Source organism: Microcaecilia unicolor, chromosome 12, assembly GCF_901765095.1.
Source record: "Microcaecilia unicolor chromosome 12, aMicUni1.1, whole genome shotgun sequence".
NCBI lineage: Eukaryota > Metazoa > Chordata > Amphibia > Gymnophiona > Siphonopidae > Microcaecilia > Microcaecilia unicolor.
In genome coordinates, this window is record NC_044042.1 from 74,685,754 (window position 1) to 74,713,352 (window position 27,599).

The 27,599-nt window shown below is 48.0% G+C and overlaps 1 protein-coding gene across 1 annotated transcript in view; it reads right to left on the reverse strand.

Annotated features, from left to right (window-relative positions):
- Positions 1 to 27,599, reverse strand: part of LOC115481393 (trafficking kinesin-binding protein 1-like) — a 159,084-nt gene that overhangs the window by 41,817 nt on the left and 89,668 nt on the right. The window contains exons 4-5 of the mRNA XM_030220480.1: positions 25,800 to 26,098; positions 14,057 to 14,251 (exon numbers count right to left, since the gene is read on the reverse strand). Of these exons, the coding sequence (XP_030076340.1) occupies positions 14,057 to 14,251; positions 25,800 to 26,098 (494 nt within the window). The remainder of the gene's footprint in view (positions 1 to 14,056; positions 14,252 to 25,799; positions 26,099 to 27,599) is intronic.

The window sequence follows — 27,599 nt, forward strand, 5'->3', positions numbered from 1 at the left end:
GAAAAGGATGAATGGAGGGGGCAGGGGACAGAGAAGCATGGATGGGCATGGATTGAGATGGCAGGGCTCAGGGTGAGAGGGGAATTGCTGTAAAAAGGATGAATGGAGGGGGCAGGGGACAGAGAAGCATGGATGGGCATGGATTGAGATGGCAGGGCTCAGGGTGAGAGGGGAATTGATGGAAAAGGATGAATGGAGGGGGCAGGGGACAGAGAAGCATGGATGGGCATGGATTGAGATGGCAGGGCTCAGGGTGAGAGGGGAATTGCTGTAAAAAGGATGAATGGAGGGGGCAGGGGACAGAGAAGCATGGATGGGCATGGATTGGGAGGGCAGGGCTCAGGGAGAGAGGGGAATTGCAGGAAAAGGATGAATGGAGGGGGCAGGGGACAGAGAAGCATGGATGGGCATGGATTGAGATGGCAGGGCTCAGGGAGAGAGGGGAATTGCTGGAAAAGGATGAATGCAGGGGGCAGGGGACAGAGAAGCATGGATGGGCATGGATTGAGATGGCAGGGCTCAGGGAGAGAGGGGAATTGCTGGAAAAGGATGAATGGAGGGGGCAGGGGACAGATGGGCATGGATTGGGAGGGCAAGGCTCACACTCTCTCTCTCATATACAATGTCTTTCTGACTCTCACTCTCACACACTCTGTCTCACAATGTATCACATTCACTCTCTATGTGCCACACAGTCACTCACACACTCGCTTGGTCTCATACACTCATTCTCACAGAGAATCTGTGTCTCACACACACTCTCTCTCTCTTGCACACACACACACTCTCACACTGTGTCTCACATACACACTTGCACACACTCTCATTCTCACACACACACTCTCACAAACACACTCACACCCAGACTCACTCTCTCTCTCACACACACACACTCACACTTTCACTCTGACTCTCACACAGTCACTCTCACATACACTCTCCCAAACATACACACTCCGAGGAAAACCTTGCTAGCGCCCGTTTCATTTGTGTCAGAAACGGGCCTTTTTTACTAGTATATATATAAACCTAAGGAACTTGTTTTTGGACTGTTAAGAGAGAAAGAGACATTGTGGTAATTTGCATATGTGGGGAGTGGGTTTTAATTGGCAAATGCTGAAGCATGGGACCTTATTTGCCTGAATCCTCCTTTCTAATGAAATTAATGAATTATACATTATTTTCAAAGAGACTATGAACTGTGTTTTTCATTTAAAGGAGGCTTTGAGTGACTGATTTGAAATTTAGTAGATACTTCTTTTTCCTCCTCACCCCGAGTGTAAGAATGTAAAAGATGAGTGACTTGAAACCCAGTTGAGCCTATCTATATTCTTTTCCAGGTTATTGCTAGAAAAATTCTCCCTGAATCCTTTATCCCAGGATGGATTGGAAAGACTCTCTTTGGGCCAAGGAAACCAACAACTCTGGACCCTACATCTTCTGATAGTGGTGGAGTGACACTACGTGCAGCATTAACCTCCATTTTACAAACTGAAATGTCCAAATTATGAACAGGGAAATCAAGGGACATGAATGTGTGGCAGCAGAAGAACAGTAACCGGCCAGTGATAAGTATTGCCATACTGGGAAAGATCAAAGGTCCATCAAGCCCAGCATCCTGTTTGTGGCCAATCCAGGTCACAAATACCTGGCAAGATTCCAAAAAAGTACAAAACATTCTATACTGCTTATCCCAGAAATAGTGGATTTTCCCCAAGTCCATTTTATAATGGTCTATGGACTTTTTCTTTAGAAAGTCGTCCAAACCTTTTTTTAAACTCCACTAAGCTAACCGCCTTTACCACATTCTCTGGCAATGAATTCCAGAGTTTAATTACATGTTGAGTGAATAAAAATTTTATCTCATTTTCTCCGATTCGTTTTAAATTTACTACATTGTAGCTTCATCGCATGCCCCCTAGTGAAAATAATTTGGTCTGCCAGAACAGTTTGGGCAGCGGAAGCCATGGGCTTTCTACTATCCTGAAAAGTATTTTTGGAAAGCATAAACAGACGCTTCACATCTACCCGTTCAACTCCACTCATTATTTTATAGACCTCTATCATATCTCCCCTCAGCCGCCTTTTCTCCAAGCTGAAGAACCCTAGCCGCTTTAGCCTTTCCTCATAAGGAAGTCATCCCACCCCCTGTATCATTTTCGTCGCCCTTCTCTGCACCTTTTCTAATTCCACTATATCTTTTTTGAGATACGGCGACCAGAATTGAACACAATATTCGAGGTGCGGTCGCACCATGGTGTGATACAAAGGCATTATAACATCCTCACTGCCTTTGTATCGTACCATGGTGGTGGAATTAGAAAAGGTGCAGAGAAGGGAGATCTCTCAGATGAATAACATGGGAAAAACAGGCCTCCATGAGCAGTCACAAAAGAACTACCAGCAGAGCAGACTACCTCACAACTGACTCTGTCTTGATATCCAGCATAGCTAAAGAGAAAGCTCTTAAGGAGATTTCCTGAGCACCTCACACAGAAGATTGACCTATATAAGCTTGTGCCAAGAATCTGATTACTCCAGTTTCACACTCACACAGATACAACTAAAGGTGTTGTCCAGCAACTTGCTCAGGTGTGACTCATAAAATCTTCTGGTCCCAACCCTTCAAACATTTAAGGTAGTAGAGCCACACCCCATCATTCTGATGCCAAATGTTCATGATGGCTATGCCCTTACCGCCCATCAGCTTGCCCTGCTTCCCCTGTGAATCTTTTTTCAAAGATCTGTGAAACGCCATAGAGACTTAGGAGCTGACACGGCTACCCAAGACGACTAATAATTTGGTTCTGTATCCAAATCTGCCTGCTTAGCAATTTAAATCACAATGAAACTAAGTCAGAACCAAGACATGAGTGACTCAGTCTCTGTTTAGCCTCCGTGGGCTAATTCTACAATTAAGAAGGGTGCCAACAACAGGAGGAGCCCCACGGTGGGGTGGAATGGAGGAATAGGCCCAGAAAAAAGGGAGTAGAAATGGTATCTAACCAAGAGAAGACCGAAGGGCTAAAGCTATGAAATAATACACATGTGCCAGGACCAGATGTCTTCCTAGCTATGTCGTTGCAAGGCAGGCATGGCTCATTTCAATAGCAAAATCAAGCAGAGTGATTTGTGAGCCACAGAGGTTCCTAGGAAAACCACTGGGCAGAATCTACTAAAGATAGGGGAATGATTTTCCCAGCTTCAGACACCCGGTGAAACTTGAACAGCTCCTGGCCATAAGCCACTCCTCTTCCTCAGGCTCTGAATTATAATCAAGACATTTGCATAAATATAAGATTAGCCCTAAAAATTCAGGCCCTTCATCTATGAGACCATGTTCACTGCTAGGATAACAGACAGAGATCTTTGTCACCTTCGGTTATGACAATAGCTATAAAGAGCTCCCAAGAGACCAAGCCAACTTGTAATGAAAGGCTTAAGATTTGAATGATTGGATGGCACAACTTGCTACTTCAGGTTGGGATTTCTGCTGGGCAGACCTAAGAATGTCAACCCTACTTCTATTTGTGCTGACTGAATAAATGCAACATTTCTTTCACTGGAAGAACAAAGCAGCAGCAAGTCCTCATGGGTGAGCAAGTAGCAATAAAGAGTGAGTTCCAATAAACAAAGAATCCAAGACATAAAATCAATTCAGTTTATTAAAAGAACTTGGACTCAGGGTCTTGGACTCGACATGGCCATGTTTTGGCGAAAAAGCCTGCATCAGGAGTCTGCAGGCATTACAGGACCTCCTATTTCCATGGGGGTCACTGTACAGGTTGGAGGTCCTGTAAGACCTATGGAGATGTGAAATCTTCACACCATAAGGAAGTCTGTAGACTCTTGATGTACGCTTTATTGCCGAAACACGGCCACATCAAGTCCGACACCCTGAGTCCTTTCAATAAACTGAATTGATTTTCCATCTTGGATTCTTCGTTTATTGGACCTCACTCCTTCTTATTGATACATTTCTTTCACTACCACATGTGTCACTTAATCCTGTCCCATTCTGAGCTTACAAGTCCCATCTAGACACGAGCTGGATTCAATACGTGGCGTCAACAATTGGTGCCGAAAAAAAAATTTGGCGCTGAACGGTATTCTATAAAGGGAGTTCCAGGATGGGGGCCCTTTATAGAATACATGCAGCACCAGGATCCACACTCAGCTTTGGGTGCGAGGATTTACACCAACTGAAACCAGGTGTAAATCCCACCACGAAAGCTGTGCATGGATCCGACCCATTCTATAACACTGCACGCATCTCCAAGGATGCCCCAGACCCACACATATCCCTCCCATCGTTACGTCCCCTTTGCAGATCTGTGCAGAAACACTTGGGTGCTATTCTATAAATCCTTCTGCCTCGTTTCCGCACTTTTCATCCATTAGAATGCCATTTCTGTGCGAAACAATCGGCACAGAAGTAGCGCCTAATGTTCGGCACCATGTACGAACGTCAGGAAATCACTAAAAACCAACCTCTTCAAAACGGCCTACCCCAACGACCCCATGTAAACCTCTTCACCCAGCAACACGGCATGACTATAATCGTACTGGACAACACGCAATCTTCATCCCTTCCGACCCTCCACTTATACCTCATACGATCACTATGCAACCTGTATTTGTTATCAACCGACTGAGCAAATGCCTTTGACGGTACTATGTAAGCCACATTGAGCCTGCAAATAGGTGGGAAAATGTGGGGTACAAATGCAACAAATAAATAAATAAATACATACATACATACATAGAGTTCCCCCGTATCAGCACCAGTTTCAAAGACAGTGATCTGGATAAACAGTGAAACCGTGATTTTTATTTTGGTCAGGTGTTTTATCAATGATTAGTGTTTCTGGCCCCGATATTCAAACCACGGGAGATAGCTGGGCCGTCTCCCGCAGTACGCGCTGAGCTTGGATATTCAATGCCGGGCCATTTCCGGTGACCGGCATTGAATATCCAGGGTTTTTTTTGGCCGGTTTGAAGATAACCAGCTATCAGACATAGCCGGTTATCTTTAAACCGGCCAAAGATATACCAGGGTTTGAAGTGGCCAAATATGAGCGCCAAACCCGGTTTAAAAATTGGCGGATAGCCCGTTATCCACCAGCCGCGGATATTCAGCAGAGGATAACCCGTTAACCCCCACTGAATATCGGCTATTTAACTGGTCAGTATCCGTTCTGACCAGTTAAATAGCGCTAAATATCAGACATTTTATCTCTATGTATTGTGGCTTGTTAATTTTTGATGTGTTTGTAATTTATATGTTTTGTTTTTTTTTATTATTTATAAATGTTTTATTGTAGATTGTCCAGAACCAAAACAAATGGGCAGGTTATAATAAATGAAATGGCCTTGCTTAAAACTACCCTTCTCTACAAGGGCTTCTGTAGTTTTCAGACTTTTAAGCAAGTTAGTCATTCCTGGGGAAATGCAGACGGAAGATATTTAAACTGAAGGAGCAAAGCAGAATACACATTTGAAATTTTCAAATATACATGTTATTTTGCTCTCTTTATCACCAGCCCACATAAACAGTAGGTACAGAGAATGCCAGTACTAAAAGTGTGAACTCTGCAGCTGATAATCTTCAAAGAGATGCAACACTGCTGGTTTCTCCTGGAAATTGGTTGTAGTGTACATGAGATAAATGTGCCTATTATGGGCCCAATTTTCAAAATAGCCATACTAGTGCAAAGTCTGCACCCTCAATCTTTGCTCCAATTTTCAAAGGGAAAATACATGCAGAGAATTGCACCCAGTGCATTTTCAGAGTGCAGATTTACATGATAAAACATATTTTACCTGCAGAAACTGCTTAGAAATTTGCTCTCCCCATACACAAATAATTTCCTTCCACAGCGAGAGGATTTTAAAAAACAAACCAAAGGTGTACAGTCCAAAGCAGGAGGAAAAACTAATCTCACAGGTTTCTCACTTGACAGCACACATGCAGGAGAAATTCAGGCCCAGATGCATCAACCAAACGTTAAAAAATCTAAAACGTTAAAGTCCCTAACGAATTTTAAAAAACGAAGAATGCACCAAAAAAACAAGTCTCACAAGTTCGGTGCGGTACTGTAAAGTACAATGCATCAAACCTGTGTAATCCCCGTCCATAATCAGCCCCTAAAGCATGCGCAGAGCAGCCGAGCGTTATGCTGGCTGCTCTGCGCATGCCACAAATGTCAACACTACCAAAAAAAAAAACCAAAACACAAACACGTGTGTTTCGGGAGGGGGCAAAGGTGCTCATCAGGAGCGTCCTTCACGGACGTCCTTGCCCCCGCCCCACTTCACCCGAGTTTGCCACTGCTCTCCGCTTCCCCCCCTGCTTCAAAACCAAAATAAAAATAAAAAACTTTTAAGCCCAGATTTTAGAAACTTGTAATGCTGCCCCGGCACCCCTCCCTTCCTCTGTTTCCCAGCTCCGCCTCCTGCCATTCTCCGCCCCCGTGCGCCGTCCCCCTGAGATCGTCGCCTCCGCTCCCCCCCTCCACCGGGCCCCCCCCCCTCCTTCCTACCGGGCCCGCGCAGCACCTCTCACCTCTCTGTGAAGGCGCTACACGAGCAAGAAGAACAGCACAGCTGATGCCTCTTCCAGTCTTCGCGTCTCTCCTTCGCTCCTGGGCCCGCTCCCGTCTGACGTAAGGGTTACTTACGTCAGACGGGGGCGGGCCCAGGAGCGGAGAGACGTGAAGACTGGAAGAGGCATCAGCTGTGCTGTTCTTCTTGCCCGTGCAGCGCCTTCACAGAAAGGTGAGAGGCGCTGCGCGGGCCCGGTAGGAAGGAGGGCGGGAGCAGAGGGGACGATCTCAGGGGGGCGGCGCACGGGGGCGGAGAATGGCGGGAGGCGGAGCTGGGAAACAGAGAAAGGGAGGGGTGCCGGGGCAGCATTAAAGTTTCTAAAATCTGGGCTTAAAAGTTTTTTATTTTTATTTTGAATTTGGTTTTGATGCGGGGGGGGGGAAGCAGGGAGCAGTGGCAAACTCAGGTGAGGCGGGGCGGGGGCAAGGACGTCCGTGAAGGACGCTCTTGACGAGCGCCTTTGCCCCCTCCCTTTTTTGATTTTATTTTCCTTCCATTTGTTTTTTATGCAGAGGGAAGCGGGGAGCCACGTTTTGTGTTTTTATTTTGTTTTTCAACATGCCAGCATGGAATTTAAGGTGCAGGGGGAAGCGGGGAGATGACAGCTCAGGCCTTAACGACAGGTCTGAGCTCACGTTAAATTTCAGACGGTAAGTGATTCGTTATAATCGTCGGTATGGTTAGTGCATTGCAAATTCTTCATGTTTGAATTGGAAGAGACTCGTTTGCATTCCGTTTTCGTTAGCTGCTAGCATCGTCGGAAAATGCCTTTAGTGCATGCAACGGTTCAAAATTTCATCGTTACAGGGTCGTTAGAGGGTTGTTAAAGTTTAGTGCATCTGGGCCTCAGTGTCAGGAACTTGTCCTTAATCCTGTCCCACTCCCCCCAGCTCTAATCTCCCCACTAAAGTCCCTACGTGCCATTAAGCACATTTACACCGTTTACTGTGGCAGACTCCAGCCACCCTAATGGCTCCTTGTGGTAGGAGGTGGGATAAGGGGGCATTGGCAGCATTAACAACACTGTCAGATTATTTGACCCTAATTGGAGACAACACGAACGTACCTAAATCTGCACTACCCAAGCTGCAAAGGACTCAAATACAAATCAACTTACGCGTCCAGTTTTTCCTACATAAGCACACAACTGTGGAACGCATTACCAAAAGCCTTGAAAACTACGAACGACCACCTAAACTTCCGGAAAATACTAAAAACTAACCTGTTTAAAAAGGCATACCCTACCGATCCAACATATGATCTCTGCAACACAACAAAACTAAAGCACGTAATGGACATAACACAACTCTTCCGTTCTCCGATTCCCTAAGAACTTGATCTTACCACAACATAACCCTGTATTTGTTCACACCGGAGCCTGCAAAGGCCTCTCCGGTACTGTGTAAGCCACATTGAGCCTACAAATAGGTGGGAAAATGCGGGACATAAATGTAACAAATAAATAAATAATTAGAAGACAAACTATATTAACGTCTTAAGAACTCATGGCACCCTGATGCTCAACCTCTGCTCACTTCCCCACTACACCCCCCCCCCCCCAATGGATAAGATGGCACTTTCCTACACACTGGAAAAAAGGTTCTGTCTAAATGGAACAAAGGTCATATGCACATATACACAGTCCATTTGAGTCACCACTGATCAGCTGAGTTCAAACGTGATACCTCTTCTTGGACAGCAGCATAGTCACCATGAAGCACTTAAGTGGTACCAAAACAACAAATATTTATTGTTTTGGAAAAGAAGTCCTTCACCTATTGAACATTTACCAGATGTCAGCATAGTGAAAGTGAAAGCACCCGTTCTGCGAAAATCTCTCCCAGAAATATCCTGAGGATTCTGTGAGAAGAGCCACAGAAGGGAAACCACGTGGCAGTGATGGGAGAAGAGCACAGATCTGTCCACAGCAATCTCGATATTCACAACCACCAGGACAGTCTGCCACTATCTGTGCTCTGTGGTCATGTCGGTGTGGGTAAGTACTGTGGATTGCACCAAGTTCCGGAATGTTGTCAGGGGGAGATATGGTTTTACGCGTTTCAGTATTCGCATCATGTTGAACATTTTCTTTGAAGTGGATTTTGCCTGATTTTCGAGCGAGAGATGATTGTCTAATGTCACTCCAAGGATCCAATGAATTCTTTGCTTCAGTCTTTACTGAAGAAGATGTAAGAGCTACCTGTACCAGAGATGGTTTTCAAGGGTGATGATGCAGAGGAACTGAAAGAAATCTCGGTGGACCTGGAAGATGTACTGAGGTGGGCATTTACCTGATATCATTTAGGATAAAGTATAGACTTTAAAGACCACTAAGGAGGTTTTTTTGCCTATGATGACAGTAAGAACTCCAGCGATTTTAAGAGCTGTATAGCCAAAAAACCGGGAGTCTGTTGAGGCTTTTTCCTCCGGTTCAGTACATGGGATATGCAAAGTGTACCGTTAGGATTGATTGAGATAATACAATTCACTCTATATACGCACACACACATATATATATATAGATATAGATTTTCACACACACATGTACACAGGTAAGTGCAAACAGAATGACATACCACACCCACATATAGAGTTTCTCAAACTTCCCCTAATTTACTTCAGTGAATAAAAGATGTTCCCTCTTACCTACAAATGCACTCAGTCTGCTGCCCCTCACTATCTTTCTACCCTCATCTCCCCTTACGTTCCCGCCCGTAACCTCCGTTCACAGGATAAATCCCTCCTCTCAGTACCCTTCTCCACCACCGCCAACTCCAGGCTCCACTCATTCTGCCTCGCCTCACCCTATGCTTGGAACAACCTTCCTGAGCCCTTACGCCAAGCCCCCTCCCTGCCCGTCTTCAAGTCTTTGCTTAAAGCCCACCTCTTCAATGCTGCGTTCGGCACCTAACCCTTACCGTTCAGTGAATCCAGACTGCCCCAATTTGACTGCCCCTATCGGACCGACCGTTCACTTGTCTATTAGATTGTAAGCTCTTTGAGCAGGGACGGTCTCTCTTTGTTAAATTGTACAGCGCTGCGTAACCCTAGTAGCGCTCTAGAAATGTTAAATAGTAGTAGGGTAGGGAGAAGCAGTGCTTGGTTCTCCTAAACCCTGATAGAAGCTCCTGTCTCCCGAACCCTGAGGCACAGTAAGGAGCAAAGCCACAGCCACAGAAACCCAAGCCACCTCTGTCTGAAGCCAGTGGCTGGTCAGCACCTCATCTTCTGTAATACCATTAAGTTGTTAGTCCGGGAACCAGCCCCTGCCCCTGTCCAATCTATCAATCGCCATCAGCCTCCCTTTCCAAAACAGCTTATGGCATTTCAGTATCATTGGAGGGAGACACAGAAGGGTGAGGTATTGTCCGGCCCCCCATCAGGTGCTCAAACTGTGTCATCTTGTCCCCTGGCTCTTTTTTTTTTTTTCTTACCTGCCTCCAGTACTGTGCCCATCAGGTCAGAGTTAGTGCCCAGGTCCTTGGACTCGTTGTCATAGGTCAGGGGGCTGATCCACACCTCCATAGCTAAATGGCACAGCAATGTCCTCAAATAGCAGCAGGTGACTAGGGTGGAAAAGATCCCCTGCTGCAGCCAATCAGGTCACAGACTAAACGCTCAGCCCCAAGTCACCCCTCCACCGTACGACCTACTCACACAGGCATCATCGCTTCTATACATCTGGCCTGGTACTGACACCTGTCAGAAAGGGAGCAACTATCGGACAATGAAAGTCCCAGCAGATCCGGGAGAGGAAGAAGCGACTGAATTGTCTTCCAGTCCCCGGATATATGAAGAGCTGGAGCTGAGATTTCAAGCTTGTCACAACCCCTCCCCTGTCCTCACCTCAGCATGGAAGTTTCTAGTCTCAGGCAGCAGGGTGGAGTCCTGCACCTGTCTGTATCCGCCTGGGCTGGGTGGAGTTACCACTGGAGTCAGTGCTGCACTTGCTGCCAGTCGAACACGGCCTCCAGCCCCTTTTGGAGTAGAGACAGGAACGGGGTCCCTGAACAACAAATTTACTCTGCCAGTGCTGGAGGCAGCCTGGACTCCCTTAATTAAAGTAGGCTTCCCAACAGCCTGCCTACATCTTTCTCTGGTCTTATTCCTAGGTCTCCTTTCTTTATTACCCTAATAGCTTACTAGTTACCCTACAGAGTTTAGGAGACATTGCAATTAAATCACACCCTTTTTAATTTTTATTTCCTCCTGCTTGTTTACGGAGTAACAGCATAGGTGCTTTGTTTTCACACTTTGTTATTATAATGCAGAGGTCAATTTTCAGCATGCTTTCTCTCTCATAGGGAGGGAATATTTCTCCACCCTTCATCCTTGGAGGATTACCCAGGCTCAAGAGGTGCTCTGCAGGTCAGTGTGCACTCTCCCAAAAGCCTTCAGGGGGCTGGACTCAGCTAACCTCTCTGACAACTTAATCATCAGTCACTAATTTTCCATGTACAGACCTGCATTAATGCACGATATGGAAGAGTCTGAGGATTGTGAAAGCATGCAGCCCCTACTGGCAGTCAAGTGAGGGCTTTATATCACAGAAATGCAGCTATATCACTGACTTTCATCAAACCACCGACAATCCCTTTCAGAAGGGAGCTGTGCAATGGCGTGATGTACTCATGTACAAAAGAGGAGAAGCTGTAGAACTAAGAGACATAAAGTTTCAAGGAGGGAGACTCAGACGCAACGTCAGGATTTATTTTTTCACAGAAAAGGTGGAATTCCCTCTGGGAAGAATTGGTGGGAAATACAGTGAGAATATACACTAGGTCAGACCAGTGGTCCATCTAGCCCAGTATCCTGCTTCCAACAGTGGCCAATTTAGGTCACAAGTACCTGACCAGAGTTCTGAATAGTGGCAAGATTCATGCTACTGATTAAGCACCATATATAGAATCTCCCCATTTATGCGGCCAGGTTTAGCACATAAATGGGACCGTATAAAAGCCTGTCCTATCTTTATGCGCTAACCAGTGGCGTAGCCAAGGGTGGGCTTGGATGGGCCCAGGCCCACCCACTTTGGGTTCAGGCCCACCCAGTAGCAGCATACCTATAATGTGGCTGGCAGGGATCCCCAAGCCCCACCAGCCGAAAACTCCCAACAAGTGTCCCTCCTGCATACCTTGTAAGTAGCAGATCTTCGCCTGCAGTGAGCAGCGACTGATACATACTGCTCGCACCGGCCCCACAGCCTTCCCTCTGATGTATTTCTCCTTAGGCGGAAACAGGAAATTGCATCAGAGGGAAGGGTGTGGGGCCAACATGAGTAGTGTGTATTAGTTGCTGCTCGCTGCTGGTGAAAATCTGCTATTTAAAAGGTATACGGGAGAGGGGGGATGTTTGAGAGACCATATGGCATGCAGGCGAGAGAAGGAGAGACCAAATCACCTGTGGGACGGGGCGAGGTTCTTCTGCCCACCCATCTTGGGCCCAGGCCCACCCAAAATTGGGTGTCTGGCTATGCCCCTGGCGCTAACCCAAGGCTGCTTAAGTGCTGAATTATCAATTTAAGCGGTTATGGGTTAGCCAGCTCAAAAATAACCGATTATTCAAAACCAAAGCCCATACAGGGCCCAGCTTTGAATATCCAGTAATAACTCTGTCAGTGGTCAGCAAAACACTCACTGCCACTGGCTGAGTGTTGACTCCCCAACCTCTTTTCAGTTTCAATTTCATCAATGACAAATCAGAAAAGGGAATTAGAAAAGGTTCATAGAAGGGTGACCAAAATGATTAAGGGGATGGAACTCCTCTCATATGAGGAAAGGCCAAAGAGGTTAGGGCTCTTCAGCTTGGAAAAGAGATGGCTGAGGGGGATATGATCGAGGTCTACAAAATCCTGAATGGTGTAAAACAGGTAAACTTGAATCAATTGTTTATTCTTTCAAAAAGTACTAAAGACTAGAGGACTCTCAATGAAGTTACACATGGTAATACTTTTAAAACAAATAGGAGGAAATATTTTTTCATTCAACGAATAGTTAAGCTCTGGAACTCGTTGCCAGAGGATCTGGTATCGGCACTTAGTGTACCTGGGATTAAGAAAAAAAGTTTGGATAAGTTCCTGGAGGAAAAGTCCATAGTCTGCTATTGAGATGGACATAGGGAAGCCACTACTTGCCCTGGGATTCGTAGCATGAAATATTGCTACTATTTGGGTTTCTGCCAAGTACTTGTGACTTGGGTTGGTCACTGTTGGAAGCAGGATACTAGGCTAGATGGACCATCGGTCTGCCCTACTCTTCAAATACTTCAAAAAATTGAACTGTAAAGATTATTTTTACCTACAGTATCTTTTCAAAATATTTCTTTTTGTATTCACTTTGTGTTGTGAGGTTGTACACCTGTTCAGTTTAAGTGAATAAAATCCTTTTGATTATATTGTTTTTCAATAATGTGAGCAAGTGCAAAGTAATGCATGTGGAAAAGAGGAACCCAAACTATAGTTACAAGATGCAAGATTCCACATTAGGAGTCACCGACCAGGAAAGGGATCTAGGTGTCATCGTTGATGATACGTTGAAACCCTCAGCTCAGTGTGTGGTGGTGGCTAAGAAAGCAAATAGAATGCTAGGTATTATTAGGAAATGAATGGAAAACAAAAATGAGGACGTTATAATGCCTTTGTATCGCTCCATGGTGGAATTCGAAAAGGTACAGAGAAGGGCAATGAAAATGATAAAGGGGATGAGATGACTTCCCTACAAAGAAAGGCTAAAGCAGCTACGGTTCTTCAGCTTGGAGAAGATTCGGCTGAGGGGAGATATGATAGAGGTTTATAAAATAATGAGTGGAGTGGAATGGGTAGACGTGAATCGCTTATTTACTCTTTCCAAAAATACTAGGACCAGGGGGCACGCTATGAAGCTAGAAAGTAATAAATTTAAAACAAATCAGGGAAAATATTTCTTACCTCCAATGTGTAATTAAACTCTGAAATTTGTTGCCAGAGAATGTGGTAAAAGCAGTTAGCTTAGTGGGTTTAAAAAAGGATTGGATAGCTTCCTATAAGAAAAGTCCATAAGCCATTATTAAGATGGACTTCGGGAAAATCCACTGCTTATTTCCTGGATAAGCGGCATAAAATGTATTGTACTGTTTTGGGATCTTGCCAGGTACTTGTAATCTGAATTGACCACTGTTGGAAACAGGATGCTGGGCTTGATGGACCTTCAGTCTGCCCCAGTATGGCAACACTTATGTACCTATGTACTTACAATAAAGTCACTGCTTATCTCTAGGTGTGAGCAGTAAGTTATGGATCAGTAGGATCCTGTCCGGTATTTGTAACATGGATTAGCCACTGTTGGAAACTCTAAACTGGGCTTGTTGGGCCTTTGGTTTGACCCAATATGGCAGTTCTTATGTTCTTTATATGAATACCCCACCACCCTGACATGCACAGACGGTGCCAACCCCACAGCCACAGGACACTTACGGAAGTACTTGAGGGTTTCAACGATCTGCTCAGTTGTCAGGTCCAGGTGGTTGTCGGGTGGGAGCAGGGGGGTAAGCAGCCAGTCATCATGGTCATAGCCGAAGACGGTGTCCGCTCGCAAGGTGTAGAGGGGCAGCCGTTCCTCCAGCAAACTGATGATCTCCACCTCTGGCACGTCTCCCCCACTGCACACATCTGGAGAGAAGGAAAGAGAGTGCAATAGAGCAGGCAGACAAAGGAGGGCAAAATGGCCACCTATGTGTCAGCTGCAGCAAACCCTGCACACATGACCAACGCTAATTACCAGTTCTGCTGCTGCTGCTGCAAACCTGCAACCTTCTCCACGGCATTCATTGTAACATTGGCTATTGGGTTATTTTGCTTTTTTGATATTTCAGTCACTGCATGCAAGAGAACAGTTCTAAAAATCTGACAAAAACCTTTCTAAAACAAGGAAAATACTATCTGTCTGCCTTTTCCAATGAGAAACTGATTCACGTCCTGGCTTTAATGGGTGGGTTTTACCTCTTGACTACAGCTTCCACCTGCAACTGATGGGTGGAACCACTTCCCCCTCTGTGAGTACCTTGGAAACTGTGCAGAATCTCAGACCTCCCCTGTTATTTATTTATTTATTTATTACATTTGTACCCCACATTATCCCACCTATTTGCAGGCTCAATGTGGCTTACAGAGTGTTATTATGTCATATTCATGAGAGGATAATAGATATAGTCGGTGGTAGGATGAAGATATTTGAAGAAAGAGAAGGGGGTGTTAAATAGGGTGTGGAGGAGTGGCCTAGTGGTTAGGGTGGCGGACTTTGGTCCTGAGGAACTGAGTTCGATTCCCGGCACAGGCAGCTCCTTGTGACTCTGGGCAAGTCACTTGCCTGCCGCATTGAGCCTGCCATGAGTGGGAAAGCGCGGGGTACAAATGTAACAAAAATAAAATAGATACTATTGGAGATTCTACGTGGAATGTTGCTATTATTGGAGATTCCACATGGAATGTTGCTATTCCACTAGCAACATTCCATGTAGAAGCCTGCGCGGTCACATTGGTGATCTGCAAGGGCCGATGTTGCTAGTGGAATAGCAACATTCCATGTAGAATCTCAAATAGTAGCAACAGTGGAGGAGTGGCCTAGTGGTTAGGGTGGTGGACTTTGGTCCTGGGGAACTGAGTTCGATTCCCGGCACAGGCAGCTCCTTGTGACTCTGGGCAAGTCACTTAACGCTCCATTGCCCCATGTAAGCCGCATTGAGCCTGCCATGAGTGGGAAAGCGCAGGGTACAAACGTAACAAAAATAAATAAATAAATGTAGGAGGTGTAGTTGGTTGTGTGGTGATTTGTGTCTTTAGAGGTTCTTTTTGTAGGCTCTGTTGAAGAGATGTGTCTTCAAGGATTTGCGAAAGTTGCTTAGATTGTCCATGGTTTTTAAGGTTGGGGGTAGCGCATTCCATAGCTGTGTGCTTCTATACGAGAAGGTGGTGGCGTATGCTTGCTTGTATTTGAGTCCTTTGCAGCTGGGGAAGTTCAGGTTGAGGAATTTGCGGGCTGATCTCTTGGCGTTTCTGGGCGGTAGGTCCACTAGATTAGACATGTAAAGTGGGGCATCTGCGTGAATGATCTTGTGTACGATCGTGCATATCTTGAATTCGATGCGTTCCTTGAGTGGTAGCCAGTGAAGGTTCTCTCTTAAGGGTGTCGCACTTTCGTATTTGGTTTACCAAATATGAGTCTGGCTGCGGTTTAAATCTCCTGCTCAGCTCACCAATAGCACAGAATAAGGCACAGGGCCAAAGTACACAGAGCTGCCCATAACGTGGCACCCTGCATCCATGCACCCACACCTCAGCTGTGCGGGGGGAGGGCAAACTGCGATAGTTGGGGAGCCATGGTGACCGGAAGGGAGTTTTCGCACCATGGGGGACTCCCTGCAGGGAAGGAGGGGCTGGAGCCGTGGGCTTAAAGCCCACAGAGTTACTGCGCGCTCCCTCTTTCTTCCCTGAGGACACGAACAGGAGCAACCTACCCTCCTACCCACCCCTTGCTCTGTTGATTTTTTATATTATATTACGCATGTCGCAGCTTGGAGGGTGGGAATACCCGAGCCACACTGTAAGCTCTTAACAAGCTACAATGAAAGCACCCAGTTCGCCGCCGTAAGCAAGACTGACAAATGCTTTATATGTGGTACACAGGACGCGCTCCTGGGTGCAGTGAACCCATCTGCACCAAACCGTAAGTTGATGAATTAGCGTTTCTCCAATCACTCAGGCTCGGGTATCCCGTTTTGTTTGTCTGTATTACATACAGTTATGTCTTCTAATAAAGCTGAGGCCAAGTTGTTCCAAAGCGAATGTGTTATTTATTAATTCGTGTTCAGAGTATTAAGGGGCTGGGACAGGGTGTCATGGTTGCCTATGTTATGTCTGGATGGAGACATTTAAACCCATGTAGGATCCTTTCCTGCAGCACAGTTCACATCCCATGTTCACAAGAGGTGGGGAGGACTCTGGCAGCTGCTACAGGTAGTTGCAAGACATGGTATAATCATCCTGGACGGAGGGGGGAGGGGGTTCTGGGGTAATCAGCTCAAAGACATTTAAGTAGGAACACTAGCTTATAAAAAAAACCCGCCATCTCTGGGGACCCCAACCAAGGTTGCTAAATTATTAATTTTTTTTTCTTTGCACTCTGCCACATTTTTACCAACAAGCAAGCTTTTTTTTTTTTTAATGATACACATTTTACTGCCTCTACTCTGTGGTCAGCCAGGGTTACTACTCTGAACATTCACACCTTCATGCACCAAGGGAAATGAAAAGGGAATTGGGACTTGATATACCACCCTTTCTCCCAGGCTCATCAGGACTTTTATTTTACATTGGCTGTTATGTTTATATTTGTTTATGTTTATTAAAATTTGCTATACTGCCCTTTCTGAACAGACAGGTCAGGGTGGTTTACAAAAAAAAAACAACCCTAAAAATACAAATTAAAAAAGACACCATTAGGATAGGAAAGGCAACTCACAAGCAAGAGCACTCAGCACTTACAATTAAATAAAAACAGTTGAAACCCCCCCTCCGAAGGGACACCACCTTGTAAGTGGTGGAGGGGCTTCCGTGTTTCAATGACTCAGAGGGCTATGCTGAAGGGTTACCCATATCAGACAGGCCTCTGAGGAGAAACCAGACAAACAGTGTCCCAAACTGGAGGATCCAAGATGGCGTCGAGGGAGGACGTACGTTAGTTGAGTTCCCGTTTTACACCAGAATACCTGAAGAAGTAGGCGCGCTCCCCTGAGAATGGGGAAGAAAAAAGGCAAAGCCGTGGTGTTGTCCTCCTCGAACACAGCTGGGGTTCCCACCACTTCTCAGTCTACTTTGGAGAGATTCGGGGTCATAACGTCGGGGATATCGGTTCCTGCTTCAGGGAACAGCAAGGCTTTATTGCCGAATCTCAGTGGAGAGGGAGTGACTTTGAGTCCCCTGTTGGCATGACCTCTCCAAGACCCGGAAACAGTAACGCTTCTCTATGGAGGTCGACAGTGGAAACGCCCGAAGTGGGTTAGGATTCTCACGCGATCCGAGGAGGTCCTGGCGCAGCATTGACTCCAGATAATAAACCAACTGTGGGATTGGAGAGTGAGCTCTTCCCCCCGAAAATATCTGGAGCGGTTTCTGTGGAGAAATTGGACCTGGTGAAGCCAAAAAATGTCATAATGGACGCACTATGGAAAGTGCTGCAGAGTGTGAATAATTCTCTTCTTCAGATGTCAAAAATGTTTCAGGAATAAATATGTGATTATATCAATACTTATCTAACAAAGTGGAAGTCCAAGATATAAAAATAGAGACTTTGATTACAGAAATGGTTTCTCTACGAAAATCAGTTAATCTGGTAATGAAGGACAGTCATGTTTCTTGTAAAAAAGTGGAACTTCTGGAGAACCAATTAAGGAAAAATAACTTGAGAATGATAAATCTTCCTAAAATACCCTATATATAGAGTTATATTACTAGTGACTTTTGCCTTTGATTTAGATAGGAACAATGTTTTGAAATTGTATTTCCGATACATGGCTGATAGTTTTTTGGGGTCAAAGATAAATATATTTCCTGATATATCAAGGGAATTGCAGACTAGGAGGTGTGAACTCTTGGCTTTTAAGCCAAGAATCATTGCCCTAGGTGGGACCTTCTAGAGCGATTTCCTTGTAAGTGTTTTATTTCCTTATTACTTATTTGTTGAACCCAAGAGTTTGTGGAGTTAAAAGAACAGATGAAGAACCCTCTGCAGCAACTTCCTTTAGTTACCACTGTACCGGCTGCAACTACTGATTAACGTTCCTCCCTCAGAAAATATGAATTTGTAAGATTAACCACTTGGTGTTTTTCTTATTTTCTTTGAGATTGTTTTCCTGATCTTGGATCCCCCAATTGTGGACAATTATATATATTGTTGAGAGAAAATGTTTTTTCTTTTTCCTTATATTAATTTCTGTTTTTCCTTACATTTACGTGATAAATGTGAATGTAATTAATTAAGTAAAATGATAAATAAAAAAAATAAAAAAACAGTTGAAACCCAAGTCAAGAAAATCATTGCTGAAATGTTCCAAAAGCAACAGAGAAATAATAGAATTTAAGTAAAGATTTAAATTTCTTAAATGAAGCTTCAAGGAGGTGGGTCATTCCAGAGCCTTGGAGAAAAGAAATAAAAAGCAGTGCGCCGTGTAGATTCCAGATGGGACAATTTTTATGTGCTGGAAGAACTAAGCGGTGAGAATCAAGGGAACGTAAACATCTTGAAGGAGTATAGGGAATAATCAAAGAAGAAAGGCAAGAAGGGAGACCACTGTAAGGTAAAATTATGTATAATCATACCTGATAATTTTCTTTCCATTAATCATAGCTGATCAATCCATAGACTGGTGGGTTGTGTCCATCTACCAGCAGGTGGAGATAGAGAGCAATCCTTTTGCCTCCCTATATGTGGTCATGTGCTGCCGGAAACTCCTCAGTATGTCGATATCAAAGCTCCATCCGCAGGACTCAGCACTTAGAGAATTACACCCACGAAGGGACACTCTGCCCAGCTCACCACCGCCGAAACGGGGGAGGGGAATTAACCCAGCTCATCCCCACACAAGTGGGGGAGGGGAATCCGTCCAGCTCATCCCCGCGGAGCGGGGGAGGGACACCACACCCGCCGATGCGGGGGGATCTGGCTTATCCTGCAACCGCAACCGCGGGAGGAGCTGACTGACCCTAACACCGCCGAAGCGGGAGGGGTACAAAGCTGCCCTACAGCCGCACAAAGCGGGAGGGAGTGCCGGCAGAATTTATGTCTCAATCCAGCCCCGTAAAATGGAGGGGAGAGGAATGCAGCAGCTCACTGTAACACAAACTCGTCTCAACTCTTGAAGAATCCAAGTGAAAGAACTTGAACACGAAGTCTTTCTGAAATAACTGAAGACTAAACTTGAACCTGAAATGCAACCAGAATAAAAACAGAACAGATATCTGGGAGGGGCTATGGATTGATCAGCTATGATTAATGGAAAGAAAATTATCAGGTATGATTATACATAATTTTACCTTCCATATCATCAAGCTGATCAATCCATAGACTGGTGGGATGTACCGAAGCAGTACTCACCCAGGGCGGGACATTGAAATCCCTGACCTCAACACTGAAGCTCCAAACCGGGCCTCCGCCCGTGCAGCCACAGTCAAACGGTAATGCTTGGGGAATGTATGAGCCGAAGCCCAAGTTGCCGCCTTGCATATCTCTTCCAAGGAGACGGATCCGGCCTCTGCCATCGAGGCCGCCTGAGCTCTCGTGGAGTGAGCCTTCAGCTGGATAGGTGGCACCTTCCCCGCGGCCACATAAGCCGCTGCAATGGCTTCCTTGACCCATCTTGCCACTGTAGGCTTAGCAGCCTGCAGACCCTTACGAGGACCTGCAAACAGGACAAACAGATGGTCCGATTCCGGAAATCAATGGTCACTTCCAAGTATCTGAAGATGACTCGTCTCTCATCCAGATATTTAAGAGCAGAGTACTCCTCTGGGTAGTCCTCCCTACGAAAGGAAGGGAGACAGAGCTGCTGATTCACATGGAAGCGAGAAACAATCTTGGGCAGGAAGGAAGGCACTGTGCGAATAGTCACTCCTGCCTCAGTGAACTGCAGAAAAGGCTCTCGACATGAGAGCGCCTGGAGCTCGGAAACTCTTCTGGCTGAAGTGATAGCCACCAAAAAGACTGCTTTCAACGTCAGGTCTTTCAGAGATGCCCTCGACAAGGGTTCAAAAGGCGGCTTCTGCAATTCTCTTAGTACCAGGTTGAGATCCCACGCAGGCACCACTGAGTGCAGAGGAGGGCGCAGGTGATTAACTCCTTTGAGAAAGCGCACCACATCTGGCTGTGAAGCCAGGGAAGCACCCTTCAGGCGGCCCCTGAAGCAAGCCAGAGCCGCTACCTGGACTTTAAGGGAACTGAGCGACAGGCCTTTCTCCAGACCTTCTTGCAGGAACGCCAACACTGAAGCAATTGGAGCAGTGAAGGGAGAAAGAGAGCCTGCTTCACACCACGCTGCAAAGATACGCCAAACCCTGGCGTAAGCAGTAGAAGTAGAGCGCTTCCTCGCTCTCAGCATAGTGGCGATGACCTTGTCTGAGAAGCCCTTCTTCCTCAGACGCTGCCGCTCAATAGCCAGGCCGTAAGACCAAAGGGGGAGGGATCCTCCATCACCACGGGACCCTGATGTACCAGGCCCTGCTCCACTGACAGCCGCAGAGGATCGTCGACTGAGAGCCTGATCAAGTCCGCATACCAGGGACGTCTGGGACAATCCGGACCCACCAGGATTACCCTGCCGGGATGCTTTGCCACCCGGTCTAGCACCCTGCCCAACATGGGCCAGGGCGGGAACACATAGAGGAGCTCTTGTGTCGGCCACTGTTGGAGAAGAGCATCTACTCCCAGGGATCGAGGGTCCCGTCCTCTGCTGAAAAAGCGCGGCACTTGGCCATTGGCCGATGACGCCATCAGATCTAGGCTCGGCTGGCCCCAGCGCTTCGTGATGTCCAAGAACGCCTGAGCAGATAGTTGCCACTCTCCGGGCTCCAAGGTATGGCGACTGAGAAAGTCCGCCTTGACATTCATGACTCCGGCAATGTGGGCTGCTGAAAGCTGCTCCAGGTTCGCTTCCGCCCACTGGCAAAGACTCATAGCCTCCTTGGCTAGAGGGGCGCTCTTGGTACCTCCCTGGCGGTTGATATAGGCCACAGTCGTGGCATTGTCCGACAGGACCCGTACAGGCTTCAACACCAGTACCGGGATGAACTCCAATAACACCAACCGAATGGCTCTGAGTTCCAGGAGGTTGATAGACCACTTGCCTCTGCAGGAGACTAGAGCCCCTGCGCTGTCCTTCCCAAGCAGTGGGCTCCCCAGCCCATCAAAGAGGCGTCTGTCGTGACGACAATCCACTCCGGGGTCACCAGAGGCAATCCTGCAGACAACTTGTCTGTCTGCGTCCACCAGCTCAGCGCCTTGCGCACTGCTGGGTCCACGGGAAGGCGCACAGCATAATCCTCCGACATCGGAGTCCAGCGCAGCAGCAGAGATAGCTGTAGTGGTCTCATATGAGCCCTGGCCCAGGGCACTACTTCCATCGTGGCCGTCATAGAGCCCAACAGCTGCACGTAGTCCCAAGCCCGAATAGGAGAGGCTACTAGGGACTAGTCCACCTGAGCCTGAAGCTTGACAATCCGATTGTCTGGCAGGAACACTCTGCCCACTTGGGTGTCGAATCGAACTCCCAGATACTCCAGGGACTGAGTCGGGCGCAGCTGGCTCTTCTTCCAGTTGATGATCCATCCCAGGGAGCTCACAAGAGCAACTACCCGGTCCATAGCTTTGCCGCACTCTGCATAAGAGGGGGCTCGGATCAACCAGTCGTCCAGATAAGGATGGACTTGTACTCCTTCCTTTAGCTCCTTGGAAAAGGTCCGCGGAGCAGTAGCCAACCCGAAAGGGAGGGCTCTGAACTGGAAGTGTCGTCTCAGGACTGTAAAACGCAGAAAGCGTTGGAGAGGAGGCCAGATGGGAATATGCAGGTACGCTTCCTTGATGTCCAAGGAAGCCAAGAACTCTCCTGCCTTCACTGCCGCTATAACAGAGCGGAGAGTCTCCATGCGAAAGTGCCTCACTTTCCAGGCCTGATTGACCCCTTTGAGGTCGAGGATAGGCCGGACAGAACCTCCTTTCTTTGGAACCACAAAGTAAATGGAGTAACGTCCCTTGCCAATCTGATTTTTTGGCACCGGAACGACCGCACCCAGGCGGATCAGGTTGTCCAAGGTCTGCTGCACTGCCACAGCTTGACCGGAGACTTGCAGGGAGAGAGTACAAACCCGTCTCTTAAGGGTTGGCAGAACTCTAGCTTGTAGCCGTCTCTGATGACTTCCAGCACCCACGCGTCTGAAGTTATAGTGGTCCACTCGCCCAGAAACGAGGACAGCCGTCCTCCAATCTGCACTGGGGCGTGGACCAAGGCCCCGTCATTGGGTACGAGACCCTGGGGGAGGACCGGAGGGAGCACCTCCGGGACGGCGGTCTCTGCGAAAGGAATGCTGCTTGGGGGAGAAATTCCTCTTGAAGGAAGAGGGGGCAGAGGAACCCGACTTGCCCGGGCGGGTACCGACGGGCTTCCAGCAACCGTCCTCTGGAGGTACCGGGACGAGTACTAGCCCGAGCCCTGACCTCTGGTAATTTCTTGCCCTTAGACGTGCCGAGATCGGTCACGATTTTGTCCAGCTCGACCCCAAAGAGCAGCTTGCCTTTAAAAGGCAATCTAGCCAGGCGGGATTTAGAGGCGTGGTCAGCAGACCAATGTTTCAGCCAAAGCCACCGCCGCGCAGAGACTGTCTGAGCCATGCCTTTAGCTGAGGCTCTCAAGACATCATACAGCAAGTCTGCCAAATAGGCTAAGCCCGATTCCAGGGCCGGCCAATCAGCCCTCAAGGAAAGATCCGAGGGGGAAGCCCGCTGCACCATAGTCAGGCACGCCCTGGCCACATAGGAGCCGCAAACTGAGGCCTGCAAACTTAAAGCAGCTGCCTCAAAGGACGACCTTAAGGCCGCCTCCAATCTTCTGTCTTGGGCGTCCTTTAGGGCCGTGCCACCTTCCACCGGCAACGCCGTTTTCTTAGTCACCGCAGTGATTAAATAATCCACGGTAGGCCACAGAAAGGCCTCACGTTCACTCACAGCCAAAGGATAGAGGCGGGACATAGCCCTAGCCACTTTAAGGCTCGTTTCCGGGACATCCCATTGAGCCGCAATTAAGGTGTGCATGGCATCATGCACGTGGAAGGATCTAGGCGGGCGCTTCGTCCCCAGCATAATGGCAGAGCCAACAGGGGCTGAGGGAAAGACGTCCTCCGGAGAGGAAATCTTCAAAGTGTCCATGGCCTGTAAAAACAGGTTGGGCAAATCCTCTGGGCTAAAAAGCCGCGCTGCAGAGGGGTCATCCGCTCCATCCGAGCGGGGATCTATCTCCTCCAAGGAATCCGCAAAGGACCGTTGGGAGACCTCAGACACGCTGCCCTCATCTACATCGGAGGAGACAAAGTCCTCCAAGGCCTGGAAATCAACCCGAGGGCGTTTACCTCTGGGAACCTCAACCTCTTTATCAGAAGAGGGAGCAGGGGCAGCGTTTGGCATGAGGAAAGCCTGATGCAGCAGCAAAACAAACTCGGGGGAGAAACCCCCCAGACTGTGCACTTCCGCAGCCTGGGCAACAGCCCTAGACACACTCTCAACCAGCGCTCGCAATAGCGGGGGAGAGACATGCTGCGCATCCAAAATGGCGTCCGGCGCGAAACTCCGCGAAGGAGCCGCGCGGGAAGAACGGCGCTTAACTTTAGCCGCTTGTGCCGTCGCCCAAATTAAGGGCGTTCATGGCATGTCTCCAACCTCAAGGGCGGCCCACGAAGAAGCCGTCCGAGCCGCGTGGCCGGCCAAGATGGCGGAGGCGAGGAGCGGGGGATGGGCGTTTATGGCGGGAAAAAACCGCCACGCCGGAGGAACGACCGGGACATTCATCGGTCACTAAACTGTCACCCATCAAGGGCGAATCAGGTTGTAAAACCCCCGCATCCCCTCTAGAAGCGCTCCAGCGATCCGGGGAGCGACCCTTTGCGCCCTCGCCCTCCGACGCCATATGCCACGAGGAGAAGAATCGGGGAACCCCCTGCCCGCTATAAAAAGGTAAAATTACCTGCTTGCCGCTCCGAGCTGTAACGAACTGGTGTCCCAGTGAGTAGCTGCAATGAACGTTTAAAGAAACGTCGAATTAAACGCCTTTAAAGACGTTTAAATTTTTTTTTTTTTTTTAAACGGAGCCAGCGGGAGGGGGGAGAAAAGGAGGGACCTGGCACCACCAGGTTTGCACTTGCTCAAAAGAGCCCTCAACCCCAGGCCTCAACAAAACCTAAGGATTAGGCTTGGAGGCCTAGCCAGAGCTGCTGCTGTGTGTGACCACCACCTGCTGAGATAGAGAACATACTGAGGAGTTTCCGGCAGCACATGACCACATATAGGGAGGCAAAAGTTTGCTCTCTATCTCCACCTGCTGGTAGATGGACACAACCCACCAGTCTATGGATTGATCAGCTTGATGATATGGAATAGGTTTTGTGAACCAAACAAAGAATCTTAAAAAATGACCTATAAGGAAAGGGCAACCAGGGAAGGTGAAAAAATATGATCAAACACTTAGCTCTACAGAGAAAGCGGGCAGCAGAGTTAGGGAGACCTGACAGATGGCACCTCTGCCCAAGCACTGCCAGGCAGGAAGTCTCCATAGACTGGGGACTCAGGTCCTGGTATTCTCTTTCTTCTCTCCCAGAGAGTGATGACAGCACCCTCTGCTGTTCACCTGCTAGCATAGCAACACAAACACAGGCTGATTTTCAGCTACTGTCCTGAGGAATCTATCCAGCCCCAACATTTTGAAATGATTGAGAGTGCCAACCACAAACAAATTACCCCTCACTGGATGTTCAATATTGAGAAAGCTCAATATTGCAGATGCTCGGCACCCACAGAGCTGGCTCCTATGGCTAAAGGGATGCTACCATTAAACCAGAGAAACACGTTCCAATTCCCAGAGCATGTGTCAACTGCATTAAATCAGTACCTCAGCCAGGGGCGTAGCCAGACTTCAGCGGGAGGGGGGTCCAGAGCCTGAGGTGAGGGGGCACATTTTAGCCCCCCCCCTGCTGCCGCCATTGCCAACCCCCCCCCCCCCCACACCATTGCTGACCCCCCTCGCCGCCACCACCACCAACTTTGAACCCCCCCCCCGCTGATGACCCTCTCGACCCCCCTCCCGCCGCCAACCCTCCCCCACCACCGCCTACCTTTGCTGGCGGGGGACCCCATCCCCCGCCAGCCGAGGTCCTCTTCTTCCTTCGTTCTGTTTCTGAGCAGAAACAGAACAAAGGAAGAAGAGGACCTTGGCTGGCGGGGGTTGGGGTCCCCCGCCAGCAAAGGTAGGCGACAGCGGGTTGGCAGCGGGAGGGGGGGGGGGGTCGAGAGGGTCGTCGGCAGGAGAGTCCAGGGCCAAATCTACGGGGTCCCAGGCCCCACGTAGCTACGCCCCTGACCTCACCATCCAAGTCTCTTCAAAAACCAATTTTCTAATGAGCTACTCACCAGTGATTGTGGAGGCATCATGCCATGCTTTGGTCTGAGGGTGGTTTCCAAGCACCACCGCAGATGTCGCCGCCTTGTCCTGACTGGCATTGATGGGCTCGACCGCCAAAGGATTCTGGCTCAGAAAGTAGATGGGAGACGTCTGGGTTGAGTTTTTCCCACAGGATCCCGAGGAGTCCAGTTTGGCTGGCTTCAGGGAGAAGTGTATGCTGCCATGTGTAGAGCCCTGTGCCAACCGTTCCTCAGCCAAGCAGTAAAGCGTGCCAGGCTGCTCCTCCACAGCAGTGTCCCAGGACCACCTAGGGGGTTGGATAGAAAGAGAAAGCCATTAGTCTGTTACTTAACCCATCAGAGTGCAGGGTTCATCCAGGCTAATGCCAGTTAATAGGACCGAACCTTGAGCAAAAAAAGTGACTAGCCTCAGAGTCACAGAGAAGGTTGGCTGGGGAAACAGGATTAAAGTAAGATATTTTCATACAGATATGTAAGTCAGTTTCTTTTAAATTTCAGACAAAATCTGCACCCTAAGGGGAACCATGGAGAGAAACAGAACACAGTTGGGAGCCACACAGGGAAAGGCCACATGTGACTTACAGTACGAAGGAGCCACCCAGGTTCCCCAAGCTATGACTGAAAGGGAACAAATGATTTTCTGAACAGGAAGTTTTTCTCTGATTGTTTTCAGGGAACTTGTTTGTAGCTATGTCATAAATCTCCATTATCATGTGTATATCTGTCCTATGTCCCAGCGATAAGCATCGCCATAAGCATCGCCTGCCAGCTGAGAAATGAGAAACCTGAGCCTGACTTCCTGAAACAATCTACTACCTGCGCTCTCTCTAGAGCAGAGCTTCTCAACCCAGTCCTTGGGGCACACTCAGCCAGTCAGGTTTTCAAGATATCCATAATGAATATGCATGAGGTACAATTACACATCAAGGAAGCAGTGCATGCAAATCTTTCTGATGCATATCCATTGTGGATATCCTGAAGACCCAACTGGATAGACTAGGTTGAGATGAGAAGCAGACTTATACGGTCTTATACGGTCTGTGCCAGAGCTGGTGGTGGGAGGCGGGGCTGGTGGTTGGGAGGCGGGGATAGTGCTGGTCAGACTTACACGGTCTGTGCCCTGAAAAGGACAGGTACAAATCAAGGTAAGGTATACACAAAAAGTAGCACATATGAGTTTATCTTGTTGGGCAGACTGGAAAACTCTTTTTATTGGAAAAAACTAAAAACAAATAACATACAAATCAAAAACAAGCCCCTAGCTATACACGGTCCTCCTATCTATGTACACCCCCTCCCCCTCCTCAATAGTACAGTGGAAACTGTTTATTAGAAAGACCAAAGAAAAAAAACCGGACATGCAAATCAAACCCCAGGCTCCTAGCTAGACATGGTCTGCCTATCTATGTACACCCCCTCCTCAATAATACAATGGATCAACCCCCCCCCCCCCCGACCCCCCACAACCCCTTCAGACAACTGGCACACAATCCCCTGGGAAGCATGTCCCCTCATGGCGGCTTAAGCCTCACGTGTCTCCACCACCTCGAAGCCACCCCCACCCCTTTTTCCACCCTTTCCCACTTCGCCGCTTCCTGCACCGCCCTTACCACATCCCAGCTGACTACCTCCGCCGGCCGGACCTCCTGGTACAGGGACACCCTGCAGCGCGCCATCCAGAGGCAGTACCGCAATATCACCGAAATCAGAAAGCGTGTTACCGGATCCCCGCGTCCCTCTCCACCCTCTGGGCCATACACCCAGTCCGCATAGCTGTAGTTGCGGAAA